The sequence below is a fragment of the Podarcis liolepis genome (genome assembly GCF_965112155.1).
Source record: "Podarcis liolepis genome assembly, chromosome: 14".
Taxonomy (NCBI): Eukaryota; Metazoa; Chordata; class Lepidosauria; order Squamata; family Lacertidae; genus Podarcis; species Podarcis liolepis.
Genome location: NC_139569.1, coordinates 19685204 through 19698041, shown reverse-complemented (window position 1 = coordinate 19698041; position 12838 = coordinate 19685204). Strand labels below are relative to the sequence as shown.

Here is a 12838-nt window from a genome sequence, read left to right as displayed (position 1 = left end):
ATTCTTTAATCCAAAGTAAACATGCCGCCTCGTAATAGAGCCTTAAATTTGGTACACCAAAGCCCCCTCTTTCCCTAGAATCCGTCAAATATTTAAGTTTCACCCTAGGCTTCTTCTCCTGCCAAATATATTTGGTCAAGGTCCTTTGCCAATTTTTAAAGCAGGCGGTACCTTTTATAACTGGTAAGTTCTGGAACAGGAATAACAGCCTCGGGAGAATACACATCTTAATCGATGCCATTCTCCCCGTCCAGGATAGATTCAATCTACGCCAGGTGTCCATGTCTTTCTTCATTTCTTTCCACAGTTTATTATAATTATCCTCTACTAAATTAATATTCTTTGGGGATAACCAAATTCCCAAATATTTCACTTTATTTACTACTTTAATGTCCACCTGTTGTTCCAACTGTGATCTCTCCTGTGCTGTTAAGTTCTTTATTAATATTTTGGTTTTCCCCCTATTTAACTTGAATCCGGATAGTTTACCGAACTCTTCCAAGAGTTCTACCGCTCTGCTGATATTTTCAATTGGGTTCTCTAAGAAAAGGACCAGGTCATCAGCGTAGGCCTTTAGTTTGTATTCTTTCTCTCCAATTTTTAATCCCCTAATATTCGGGGTCGCTCTTATTTTGTTCACGGCTGTTTCCAACACCAAAATAAACAGTAAAGGTGACAAAGGGCAACCCTGCCTAGTCCCTTTCATAATTGGAAAATATTTAGTCAGGTTGTTATTGATAATCAGCCTAGCCTGCTGTTCTGTATAGATCGCCCTAATGGCCTTCAAGTAGGGACCCCCTATTCCCACCTTATCCATATTTTGTAGCAGAAATTCCCAGGAGACGCGATCGAAAGCTTTTTCTGCGTCAATGAAAATAAGGGCCGCTGGTACATCTGGTCTTGCCTCCAGGAACTCCATTATATCTAGTACGTGCCGGACATTATCCCTCAATTGTCTCCCTGGGAGAAATCCCACTTGATCTCTGTGTATATATCTATTTAGTAGATTTTTGAGTCTACTTGCCATGATGTCTGCGAAAACCTTATAATCACAATTTAAAAGTGAAATTGGCCTATAATTTTTTAAGTCTGTCTTTTCATTTTCTGTCTTGGGGATCAGCGTAATGTACGCCTCCTTCCAAGAACTAGGTATTCTCCCCTCTTGGAGAGTGTTATTTATTACCTCTGTTAATACCGGCGCTAACAGATCTACCAATTTCTTGTAATATTTTGCTGGCAGACCGTCCGGACCTGGGGACTTCCCGTTCTTCATCTTATTAATAGCGTCCCTGACCTCCTTTACAGACACCACTTTGTTTAGTTGTATACAGTCCTCTTCTGTAAAAAATTTTCTTACTTCTTGGTCCAGGTAGTTTTCTATTTCTACACTACTCTCTTCTCCTTTTTCATACAGCTTTTCAAAGAAAGCAACAAACTTGCATTCAATTTCACTTGGGTCTTCTATCACCCTCTCATCTACAATAAGTTTATTAATCGTATTTTGTTTCTTTCTTTTCCTAAGCTGCCATGCAAGCAGCTTCCCCATTTTATTAGCCGACTCGAAATATTTCTGTCTTGTAAATTTAATTTTCTGTTCTATCTCTTGATTCAAGATAACTCTGTGAGATATAAACTAGAGCCCTGAATTATTTGAGGAAAGAATGTGCCTTGAATGTGCTTTAAAGGGATAGTGGGCAGGTAGTTGTAGTCCTTCAGCCCACAAGTGATAGCACTGAACCTCTTGAAATACTGCAATTCAAAGGCTTCACAGTCTGCCTTTGAAGTTCCTTTTCCCAGTAATGGTTACCTTCAGATCAGCTGCAGACTGTCCTGGGAGACTAAAATGTTCCCCCATTGGCTTTAGTAGAGCCAAACAAAAAGTCACAACACAGAAGTGAGCAAGCTTTCAAGTTTCACAAAAGTCTTCCTCAGTTAAGATATATTACACAAAGCAGGAGAGAAAAAAGATGTTCCTGGGCATGATGGAAAAGGCCAAGGCTACAATCTGTAACAGCTTTCCAAGGTGGAGCACTCCAGATATTTTATACTACAATTCCCAACAGCATGAGTCAAATAATGAGTGTGTGCCGTGTCACCTAGAACATTAACAGCTGCAGTTGGAAGACCACTCTGTGCTTGCTTTAGTGCTATTTGAAGAAAAGAGGCAGGATGAACTAAAGCTGAACTTGCAGAAGATCTCTTTAGAGAACTAGGTATTACAAGCAGGGCCTGCAGCAAATTGTTGCAGGGCATTCCCACCGTCTTAAGTCAAGGATGGAGAAACTGTAGCCCCTTCAGATGTTGATGGACTTCAACTCCCTTCATTGCTGACCATGGACCATGTTGGCTTGATCAACACTTGCAAGACCACCTATTCCCTATCCTTGCTCTAAGCAGAGAGCTGTTGTTCAGGGGCCCAACCAACTGAAACACAAGCTCTGTAGTCCTTTCCAGGCCCTGAAGGGAAGGAAATAGGAACCCCCACACCTGTCACAAAAAACCCTTCTCCTGCTGTGCTAAAAGGATCAGCTGACAGGTGATGCGAAAAACCTATGCATGAAATTAGAGAACCACAGCCATGCAGGGTAGACAATGCCATACTTGTGTTTGCTGATCTGTTATTAGATTCTATGGGTGGTAGTCAATGTTAGTCCTACTTAGAGTAGACCCAATGAAAGCCCACTTCTATGCACTGGGCAGAAGGTCTGAAGGGGGGAATGGTATATGCACCTGCAAGCTCCCCACTTAATCAGACTTCCTGTCTAAGGCGTGGAGGTCTGGAGGGAAGAGTGGAAGGACAGAGGATGAAGATACAGTAGGTAGGGCCAGCACATATAGCCCAACTCCACCACCTACTCATGATGGAGAGGTCACACAAGCTGCAGCAATGCATACTGCTAGGGAAGAGGAGACAGAGCGCAGGGTTGCTCTTTCAGCGGCAGATGCACATTCCCAGGAATGTTTTGGCATAACTATTAGAAACATTCAGTGCTCCATACTTTTTCTGTTTATTAAGATTCTCCTAAGAAATTACACATCGTGCCAAAATTACTATATTTTGAAATTTAAAAAATAAAATCTGTTAAGTGCAACTAGGTAAGCCAAGTGTCTAAAGAAAACTACAGATTGTAACAGGGACATCTTGTGGAATGCCTGTTTTGCTTGGCAAGGTCTGTTACTGCTTCTCAATAAGAAATGGAAAATGGGTAGTCTGGCTGAATGGGTTTTATTGGATCAGCTTCTACTGCGGCAGGAATATGCAAGCTTTCTACTTACAAACAGCTCTTCATCTGGCAGAATGGAGGGTAGGAGCTATATCACTGGATACATATAAAGCAAGACTAACCCACAATCAACATTTTCCTAGTAGTAGCCTTTGCATGCTTTTTAACATTTCCGATTGCCTTGAGAGTCCTCCCCTACTACTCTTTTTTGTGTGTCAGAGCAATAGCAGCACAAATGGCAAATCCCTCTATCCCCTTCGTGGCTCTTCTCTGAATCCCATCACTGTTCTCAACAGCTTTGTTCATATCCTATAGGTCAGCTCTATGACTTCCTAAAGGATAAAAGAATGGGATTGGTTAAGGTCCTGGGCAGGGGAGGGACATATGCCACCAGCTCACCCACAAGGACCAGTCTCACAGCTTAAGGTGGAGGGGGAGAAAAAAGGTGAATCCACCTGTGCATATAGTTCTTGCTAGAGGGCTTTATTAGTCAAGGAGAGCTTTTCACACAGGTAGTGTACTTGTGGATGAGGAGTACTTGACCTCATCTCTCTGAGCTGACCCCACGTAGTTGTCCCGCCTGGCAGCGTACTCCCCAACGTTGGGCAGCCCTGGCACCACGCAGCAGCTCAGGGCACTGCGGTAGATACTCATGTCGTGGGCGTCGTACCACTCGTCCGTCTTCTCATCATAGCACTCAACGTTGAACGTTGTTGTGAAGCCGTTGAAGCCGCCCACCACAAAGAGCAGGTCGTCCACCACTTCGATGCCAAAGTTGCTGCGAGGGTTGAACATGGTTGGGATGGTCCTCCAGGTGTTGGCGATGGGGTTGTAAGCTTCTGCACTCCGAAGGCGGTTGGCTCCATCAAATCCGCCCACCTGTGAGGCAGCAAAAAGACAGGGAGTCATTTAGAGGAGGAGGTGGTGGCGGGAGCAGCTGCTTCACACCAAGTCAGATCACTGATCCAGGTAGATCAAGGAGGCACCGTGCAGATGCTGGGCCCAAACTCCCTTCAGTTCCATGCAATAGCAGTAGTCAGGGCTGGTGCAGAAGGACATTTTATTGCCCAAGATGAAGGACAAGATGGCACAAGAGGGAAGCTGCCATAGGGGCCAATGACCAGAGAAGAGAGGAGTTGTCATCTGATCAAGTCTTCTGTGCACACTGAAAGCTTGCATAGCACTAGTTTAAATCAACACACCTGAAAGAATGGCCCAACATTGAGTGTAACTGCATGTACTTAGTGATTACCAAATACTATGTATCTTAAGCAGTAAGGCTGGCCCTGCTGCCATCACCACCAGGACAGGCTGCAGCTTGGAGGTCTTAGTGCCAGGCATTGAGACCCCAGTAGCTGCCTGAAGATGCCAGGTGTTGATTCCAGGCTGAGAAGATCGCCATACCCCTCAGAAGACCACTAAGCTACAGCATTCTTGCCATTTTGTGCCTATCCACTTCCTTAAATATATACAGTTCATGAGCAACAGCTTGGCAAGCACTTGGTCTTCACCAAACCAAAGGGAGGCAGCACTGTTCCAACAACTTTACTGCCAAAGGGTCTGCAGGCTTGCCTGCCATTACGGGCACAAAAGGACCCTGGCCTTACTGCGTAGACGTGTTCTCCGTACGCTATCACGCCAATGCCGCTTCGCCTGCTTCTCATGGGTGCGATCAAGCTCCACTGATCAATCTTGGCGTCATACACTTCTGCTGTGAACAGGCACTCATTTCCGTTGAACCCACCACATATATAGACCTTTTTTAAAAAAAGGAAAGCAAAAAATTGGTTTGTGAAAATATTGTTGAAATAAATTTGGTGCCATTGTAGAAAGAATTGTTGGCCCTGTCCACTTTACACGCGTATTGGTTTGATGGCTTTTTAGTTGTTATGGTATCCTCCAAAGAACCCTGGGGATTGTAGTTTGGTGAAAGCGCTGAGAATTCTCACATGCTTCCTAGGCCCCTGGGTAAACTACAGCTCCCATGATTCCTTGGGAGAAAGAATGACTGTTGTTAAGTGTGGATTCATAATTTTTTAATCCTGGCCTTCCTCCAAGCACCTCAGGGTACCTCCCTTGTAATTCTTACAACAACACTGTGAGGCTAAGTTAGGCTGAGAGAGAGGGAACAAGACAAGGACACTCAGTGAGCTTTGTGGCTCAGTGGGGATTTGACGCTTACTCTCCTTAGTTCCACTATGACCACGAAACCCACACCAGCTCCTACCCTGGATACACTTGAAAATTTTGTATCGGGGTTTGGGAACCTGTGGCCCTCCATATGTTGCTGGATTCCATCAGCCCCAGTTGGTATGTCCAATGGCCAAGGATGATGGCAGATGGAGTCCAACAACAGCTGGAGGACCACAGATTTTTCATCTCTGGTTTACGGTATATTAACATAAACCAAGGTTGCTTTTCTTGCTGAAATAGCTGGCTGGATAACCTCTCATTGCTTAAGATGTTAGAGCAGGTCTGCACAACTTGCCATTTATGCCTGATATGATGGTCCACCAGCAGCTTAATAGACGTTCTGTGTTACAGCCTGCCTGACATTGCAAAGTCAGCTGGGTTTATCCGGCACCTGGTAGGTCAGTTTATGCGGCCGGTGGGCTGTTTCTAGCCAGATGTGGAAGAAATCATGCAGGGATTACAAGAAGCCAAACTGAAAAGGACGCTGGAAACTGCCTTACACTGAATCAGACTATTGGTCCATCTAGTTCAGTATTGTTTATACTGACTAACTGTGGCTCTCCAGGGTTTCAGAGGTCTTTGCCAGTCCTACCTGCAGATGCCTGGGATTGAATGGATGCTTTATCCCCTGAGTTACAGCCCTATTCCTTAGAATTATTTAAGATTCTTAAATATTCATGCTCAGTTTATGACCCTATATCAGAGGAACTGCTCAAGTATGGATACTGCACCGTGAGATTCACTAGACAAAGCATGTGTGGCTGGTAGTGCTTATTGTTATCTTTTTTCTTTTTTCAAAAAAGATCTCAAGTGCTGATTTATTTCCTTTCATTTCCAGAGAGATAGCTGCTGTACAAAAACAATGAAAGTCTTATGGTGTCTGATGAAGTAGGGTTCTAATTCATAACCACTCATGCCATAATACGTTTGTTAGGGTTTAAGATGCCACAAGTTGCCACCATTTATCTTGCTCTGCTCTTCATCTGACAGTGTTCCCAGAGCGGCGACCAATATAAGCAATAAAAAAGTATATCCATCAATAAAACAATACTTCCAAGCAAACTATCACAATAATAAGCATTGCAAACAGATACTGAAGGTTTTAAAAATCTAATATAAAATACATACAGCATTAAAAGGCCTAGACAGATTTTCACCTGGTACCGAAAATAAAATAAATATGTTTATTACTTCAGTTGATGGCAGAGCAGGGATGATCTCAAAGGCTGGACAGGTTTTTGCACTGGGGCTCTAAGTTATTTAAGGATGTCTAGGTTAAAATCAGAACTTTCCATTCTGAACAGAAACAGTTAATGTAGCTGATTTAAGATTGACATAATATGTTCTACATGAGTGGTCCCAATTAATGAACATACTGCTATATTTTGTACTAAATGAGGCTTCAAAGCATCTTCGTGTACAGGACATTGCAGAGTTCTGGACATTGCAGTGTTCTAAATAAGATGTTGCCAGTGTGTGGATAACTGTGGCCAAGGTATTGTCATCCAAGAGGGGTCACAGCTTGTGCACCAACCACAGCTGGTAAAAGGAATTTCAAGATGTAGAGGCCACTTGGGCCTCTCTAAAGGTAAGACCAAATACAGCAACACTCCCCCAATTGCAGTAATCACCACCTCTCAGGTCACATGAGCCACCAACTCACAACACGTTCATCTTATCTGAACTGAGGTTCAGTTTATGGATCCCTCATCCCTCCTGCCTCTGGTTCACTATCAATCAAAAGCAACTGTTTTGCATTTCTACAGCATTTCCATGTGGGTTTGATTAAAAAGAAAAACAGAGCTTGGTGTCATTAACAGTTTTGCTATTTTCCCTCTGTCCTCAAACCAGGTTTACGATATCTGTATTGTTGTCATCTTTACAGAAAGGAACAAAGGCTGGAAAAGGGGGGTAGTTTAGAAAGCAGTTCAGGATGGTGAGGGGCCTTGTGGACATCAGTCTAGCCTCGTTTCCTAATCTTCCCTTAATATTTAATTTCTTCTCTTAGAGGCAATCCCCCTAAAGTTTCACATCTATCCCTGTGACCTGTCAGCCTTAGCAGCTGGTTACCTTTTATAAACATTGGCCTACTTTCATTCTCATTACCTTTCCATACAGGGTTGTAGCACTTGCATCACTCCTCTGCTCATGCATGGGGGCTATCAAGGTCCACTGGTTGGTCTCGGGCTCATACCTCTCAGCTGTGTTGAGACGCACATAGCCATCAAAGCCACCCATGGCATAGATGAAGTTATCAAGGACGGTGACACTAACGTAACAGCGCCGTGAGTGCATGGGTGCAACCTGGTGCCACGTCTTCTTGACGGGCTCAAATCGCTTGACGCTGTTGAAGTAGTCCACACTGTCAAAACCCCCAATGATGTAGACGTAGCCCTTTAAGTAGGCGGCACCATGGTACGCCCGGGGGCTCTCCTGCTGGCACGTGACGTTCACCCAGCGGTCTGCACGGGCATCATACGTTTCGATGGCATTGGTTGGGCTCCCACCGCTCCAGCCGCCAATGGCAAACAAAATGGCGTATGGCAGACGGGGTCTCGTCAGCGGGTTGGTGAAGTCGGAGCTAGATGGTCCGTTCATGTTGAGATCGTACATGGCTTTCAGGGCGTCGATAACAATGGGCTTGCACTCCTCGCTATCCTTCACATAGTCATGCATTTTGACATTGTTCATAAAATATTCAGCATGCATCAAGGCCAGGCGTACCTGCAGAGAGGGGAGTGAAAAGGACTGGTGCTAATAGGAATGAGGCACATTCCTGTCTTGTTATTCTCAAGTTCATGAGACAGGTCTGTTTCCTCACCATCACTCAGCCTGTAAACCTTGGTTGGCCACTGTGTTACAGGAGTCTTATTATGGAGTGGTATCCTCTCAGAAAGGTGGAGGAGTATAACTAAAGCTGCACTTAACTGTCTAGCAGTGAGATCACGGGGAAGGTCTCCATGACATGAAGAAAAGCTATGTTATGCAGAGCTGATGCTATGATTCACAACATCCTAATCAATTAGGAGACCAGTTATGAACACTTTCTTTTTACTGTGATTAACTGCTGCCACTGGAGGATCCAGAGAGCAGCAATCCTCCTTCTACCAACATAATAATTTTATTTTATTGCAGTACAGGCATTAGGACAGCAACTGTTTGTTGTTTGTCCAACTGATGTTTTGGGACTCAGTAGCATCTCCAGGACAGTTGAAACCCTGGCTGCCAAGGATTCACTGGATCACCAACAGAAGATTCCACCAGCTGCACTAATTGCCGATTATTAGTTTTGCGATGTTATGTTTCAGTGATACTACATGGCTTATTGTATATTGTTATTGTATTACTGTATTTAGATTTTGATTTTTGCATGAACTGATTTGAGGAGTGGGGTGTTGTGCATGTGATGCAGGTGCCCTCCCACTGAGCTACAGCTTTCCCCCAAATTATGACGCTCGTATCCTTGTGGCCATCCACCTGCCCCAAAGGGAAACCCACAAGCAGGACCTGAGTGCAACAGCACTCTCCCCACTTGTGATTCCCAGTGACAGGTAGCAACAGCAGCCTTTCAATAATAAATACATGAATGAAACTGAGGGCGACATATGTAACAGCCCAAGAGCCTCCTAGAGCAGGCCTATGGCCCGTCTAATCCAGCATCCTGCTCTTACAGTGGCCAACCAGATGACGATGGGAAGCTTGCAAGCAGAGCCCAAGTGCAACGGCTCTCCCCACTTGTGATTCCCAGCAATTGGCATTCAGGAGGCATACAGCCTCTTGCACCAAAGGTAGTACACAGCCATTATATGAAGCTGGTTGGGAAGTTAGCCAGCACTGTATATCTAGAGACATAAGGGGTGGGATTCAACACCACACTATTACAATTGTTCCGTCAGCTCACACAGTTCTGCTTGCCAGATGGAACGATTCCCCCTCTCCTCCCTGTGTGCCATTCTGGGGGTTCTCCCAAACCACCCCCCCGAGCTTATGGAGGGAGGCACAGTGGGGAGAAGGGGGGAAGCCCTGCAGCGCTAATGGGAGTCCTTGCACTGGCTCCTTCTAGCACAAGTATTTAGTTAAATCTGGTCCTAGATACTGATGGACCCCCAAGATATTTTAAAGGGCTAACCTTAGGGAGCAGGACTGCCATGTGCTGCTTTCGGTTTGTGGGATCGTGGGCAATCCACTTGAGGATGGCCTCGAAGACGGCGTCTTCCTGTTTCACATTGAGTTCGTCCTTTTCAATGATGTCTTTAAACTCATTGACCGAGAGCTCCAGGAATTCAGTAGACGCTTTTACCATCTCCTCAAAGTTGTGCAAGATGAACATATAGGCCGCCTGCCGCAGCTCCGGACAGAAGTAGTACTCTGTGAATTTGCAGATACCAATACAGTTCTCCAGGCACAGCTGGCATTTCATGAAGTCAGAACAAGCCCTGACGATGCCCATCACATTAAATTGGTCAGCAGCCACAAGAAGCCTCTCCACATTGTCCACGGTGATGGGCACTGTCCTTGTGTAGGCGTATTCGATAATGAGTTTCATCATATCTGGGGTTATGCCAGGAATATTATATACTCTCTTCTCTGAGTTGTTCCAGCTACTGGTAAACAGAGCTCTGAAAAAGAACACAACTATTTCTCATTGGTCTTTGTTGCATCTTGGGGTCCTGTTCTTCAAGGGGATGGTGTTGGGTCCACCGGGATCCTCCAGCTAACCCGCTGAACCTTTATAGCAACCCCCACAACTTTTTGGTGCTCATGACAGCTGCAAGCCTCATATTGCTTCTAAAAGTTGAACAGGAATTGACACTACTACAGGTGCCACGTAATACCCATTCAGCATTTGTAAGAACTCAATTGAGTAAGAACTGGGTATTGTAAGAACTGGCTATTGAGATCAAGCAAACACCTTCATGGTACTTGTTTTGGCACCTGCTAAAAACATTCTTGCATAGACATGCCTACCCAGATGCTTAGAAAGTTGAGGTGATCTGTTTTAGTATTTAGGGCACAGCTGCCTGACTAGGAATTCAATGCAAGATTGAGCAACCTTGCACTAGTTCCTATGAACAGGCAGCACCTGCCTACAATGCTGACACTGTAACCACACCCATCTTTAGGCCAGACTGCCAAAAAATAAACAAAAAATAAACAAAAAACAAACAAAAAACAAATATTCAGATCAGATTGTCTAACATCAGGTCTGGGGTGCAATAAAAGTTGCAACAGATGGAATGCACATCAAGAGGCACATCATGGCTTCAACCTGTGGACTTGGTTGCCAGTGTAAACTATTGTTGACAATGACAGCTCTTGTCATGTTGGTGCATTGGCAGCTTATTATTTTAGTACTCTACATACCTCAACTGAAACATATTCCAGCTCACATTTGATAACTTCCTTGGGCTAGAAGAGTTGGGTCCTCAGTAGCTACTGGGATAATAATGCGACAAGATTTTGCTCCTAAGGCAAGAAGTACGGTCACTTGACTGTATCAGCAAAATCTCAGAAACCGTTACTCAACAGAGCCAACCAGATATTAAACAAAAACCCTGTTTGCTCAAATAGCACCATGAGTCTCCCAATACTACAAGTCAGTAATGACTCAGAAGTAGTGTGGGCTCTGTATTTTATCCTAGATGGGCATGAAAAGCCAAGGATGGTAGGGTCTCATTATTCAAGCAAATCCTTGCTATGGAATCCACTGTTCAAATAAATTAGAAACCTAGACAATCTTAACCCCTCCTGTCTTTTCTACTTTATTCCTATCCTGTTGTATTTCATTAACCTTCTTCTTGACTTATTTGGCTTTGATAAAAGACTCTGCTTCTGAATTATGCTTTTGGATGCCATTTGGCACCCCCTTGACTTGAAGACACAACCTGAAACTATTAATTGGTGGACATGAGTTAAGAACACACTCATTTACCTTTTAAGACAATTTGATTAAATGTTGCTGTAACAGAGAATGAAAGTTACATTACAATATGGTTCTCAACTATTCTGGTAGTTAAAAAAAACAAAACAAAAAAACAAAATTAAAAAACCTATTTTGGTAGTTTTTGTTTTACTAAATTTATCATTTAAATGGGAACCTATTCGGTGGTTTTGACAATATGATCACTTATTTGAGTTTAATTGATCAGTTAAAAGGCAGATGAACAACTAATAAATTTCAACTGCCTGTCAACCTACTAATTAGTGGTTATGACTTTCACACAACTGCAATCTGGAACAGAGAGGGTGAACCAGCAGCCAACCACATCTTTGAAGACAGCAGGAACTCAAGCATCTATTACTGAATAAAACGAGCCCTTAAATCAAGACATATTCCTGGGAATTTTGCCAGAGAAACCAACTCTTGCCTGTTCAAAGCACTGACCTAAAATAGGAGCTGCAGCTACAGAGGATGTTCTTGTGGGCATTGAACTCGCACCCATTGACCTTGATGATCACGTCACAGAGCTTCCCTTCCAGTCGAAGTTCGTTGAAGACTGTACAAGCCATCGCACTCATCTTCCTCTCCATGTGGCGGTGGGAGTACCCCGCCGAAGCAGAGGCATCATCCATTTTTTCAAGGTGGGGGGAGGCAGCACAAAGAGCTGCCAGGCCTTCCACTTAACCCTCCTCTTGGAAAAAGGGTGTGATTGGTTCAGAGGTTCCAGAATCCCTCCCATAATGAGACCCTTGACATGACCAGGTTCTAGAATCTTGGCTGTCCTCTGAAGCAAAGTGGTCCTGCTCACAGTCGACAGCAGCATCTGAGGTTTGGATACCCTTTCCCACACAATTTAAAATAAATTGATGCGTAGACAGCTTTTGACTCACAGTGGGCCACGATTTAAACATCTCAAACTGAGGGTGAACCAGAATGTAATCATAGAATCATAGAGTTGGAAGAGACCACAAGGGCCATCGAGTCCAACCCCCTGCCAATCTGTTCATGATTGTCCTAATTTATATCCTGAGATATTAAAAACCATTTAAATAAAATGGCAGCACATTATATTGAACACTGAAACAGTTCTTTTGCATATGTTATGAATGCTGGCTGCTTCTGACCTAATCCATATTTAATTTTTCAACTCACCAACAGATGATTATTTTTACATCTCCTAAGGGCATGGTATGAGATATAAAGCTTAGAGCAGCAGCATGGGCATAAGGTAGGAATAACTGGCCAGGCAAGCAGCACCAAGATTTAGGGATCATTTGGATCAATAAACTGAACTTGACCAACTATGCTATCCTGTAGCATGGAAGGCTGATGTTTCAGATTAAATGGAAAGAATAGCAGTACCAAAGACCAGGGGGAAAACAACAATATGGTTTGACTTGGCACTTGTTAGATATTATGTGCAGTAGTTCCAATTTGCCTTATGTTAATTTATAAGTTGGTATTGACTTTTAAAGCCCTT

The 12838-nt window shown here is 43.9% G+C and overlaps 1 protein-coding gene across 2 annotated transcripts; it reads right to left on the bottom strand.

Annotated features, from left to right (window-relative positions):
- Positions 1 to 3210: 3210 nt before the first annotated feature.
- Positions 3211 to 12293, bottom strand: KLHL10 (kelch like family member 10). 2 transcript variants are annotated; one of them, XM_083473673.1, is made up of 5 exons: positions 11803 to 12293; positions 9547 to 10036; positions 7524 to 8141; positions 4832 to 4981; positions 3687 to 4103 (listed from the first exon to the last, which is right to left on the bottom strand). In XM_083473673.1, exons 1-5 carry the CDS (start codon positions 11988 to 11990, stop codon positions 3729 to 3731), a joined length of 1821 nt encoding a protein of 606 aa, XP_083329799.1. In that variant the 5' UTR covers positions 11991 to 12293; the 3' UTR covers positions 3687 to 3728. The 2 variants fall into 2 exon arrangements, with proteins under 2 accessions (XP_083329800.1, XP_083329799.1); XM_083473674.1 differs by lacking the exon at positions 4832 to 4981 and having other exon boundaries at positions 3211 to 4103; positions 11803 to 12207.
- Between the last annotated feature and the right edge of the window lie 545 nt (positions 12294 to 12838).

Excerpts from the sequence above, each read along its gene's own strand:
- KLHL10 (XM_083473673.1), bottom strand. The coding sequence starts at position 11,990 with ATGGATGATGCCTCTGCTTCGGCGGGGTACTCCCACCGCCACATGGAG. Across the intron at positions 4,982-7,523 it reads CTACAACCCTGTATGGAAAG|GTCTATATATGTGGTGGGTT; the intron begins GTAATGAGAATG and ends TTTTTAAAAAAG. Across the intron at positions 4,104-4,831 it reads ACGGAGAACACGTCTACGCA|GTGGGCGGATTTGATGGAGC; the intron begins GTAAGGCCAGGG and ends GCTGCCTCACAG.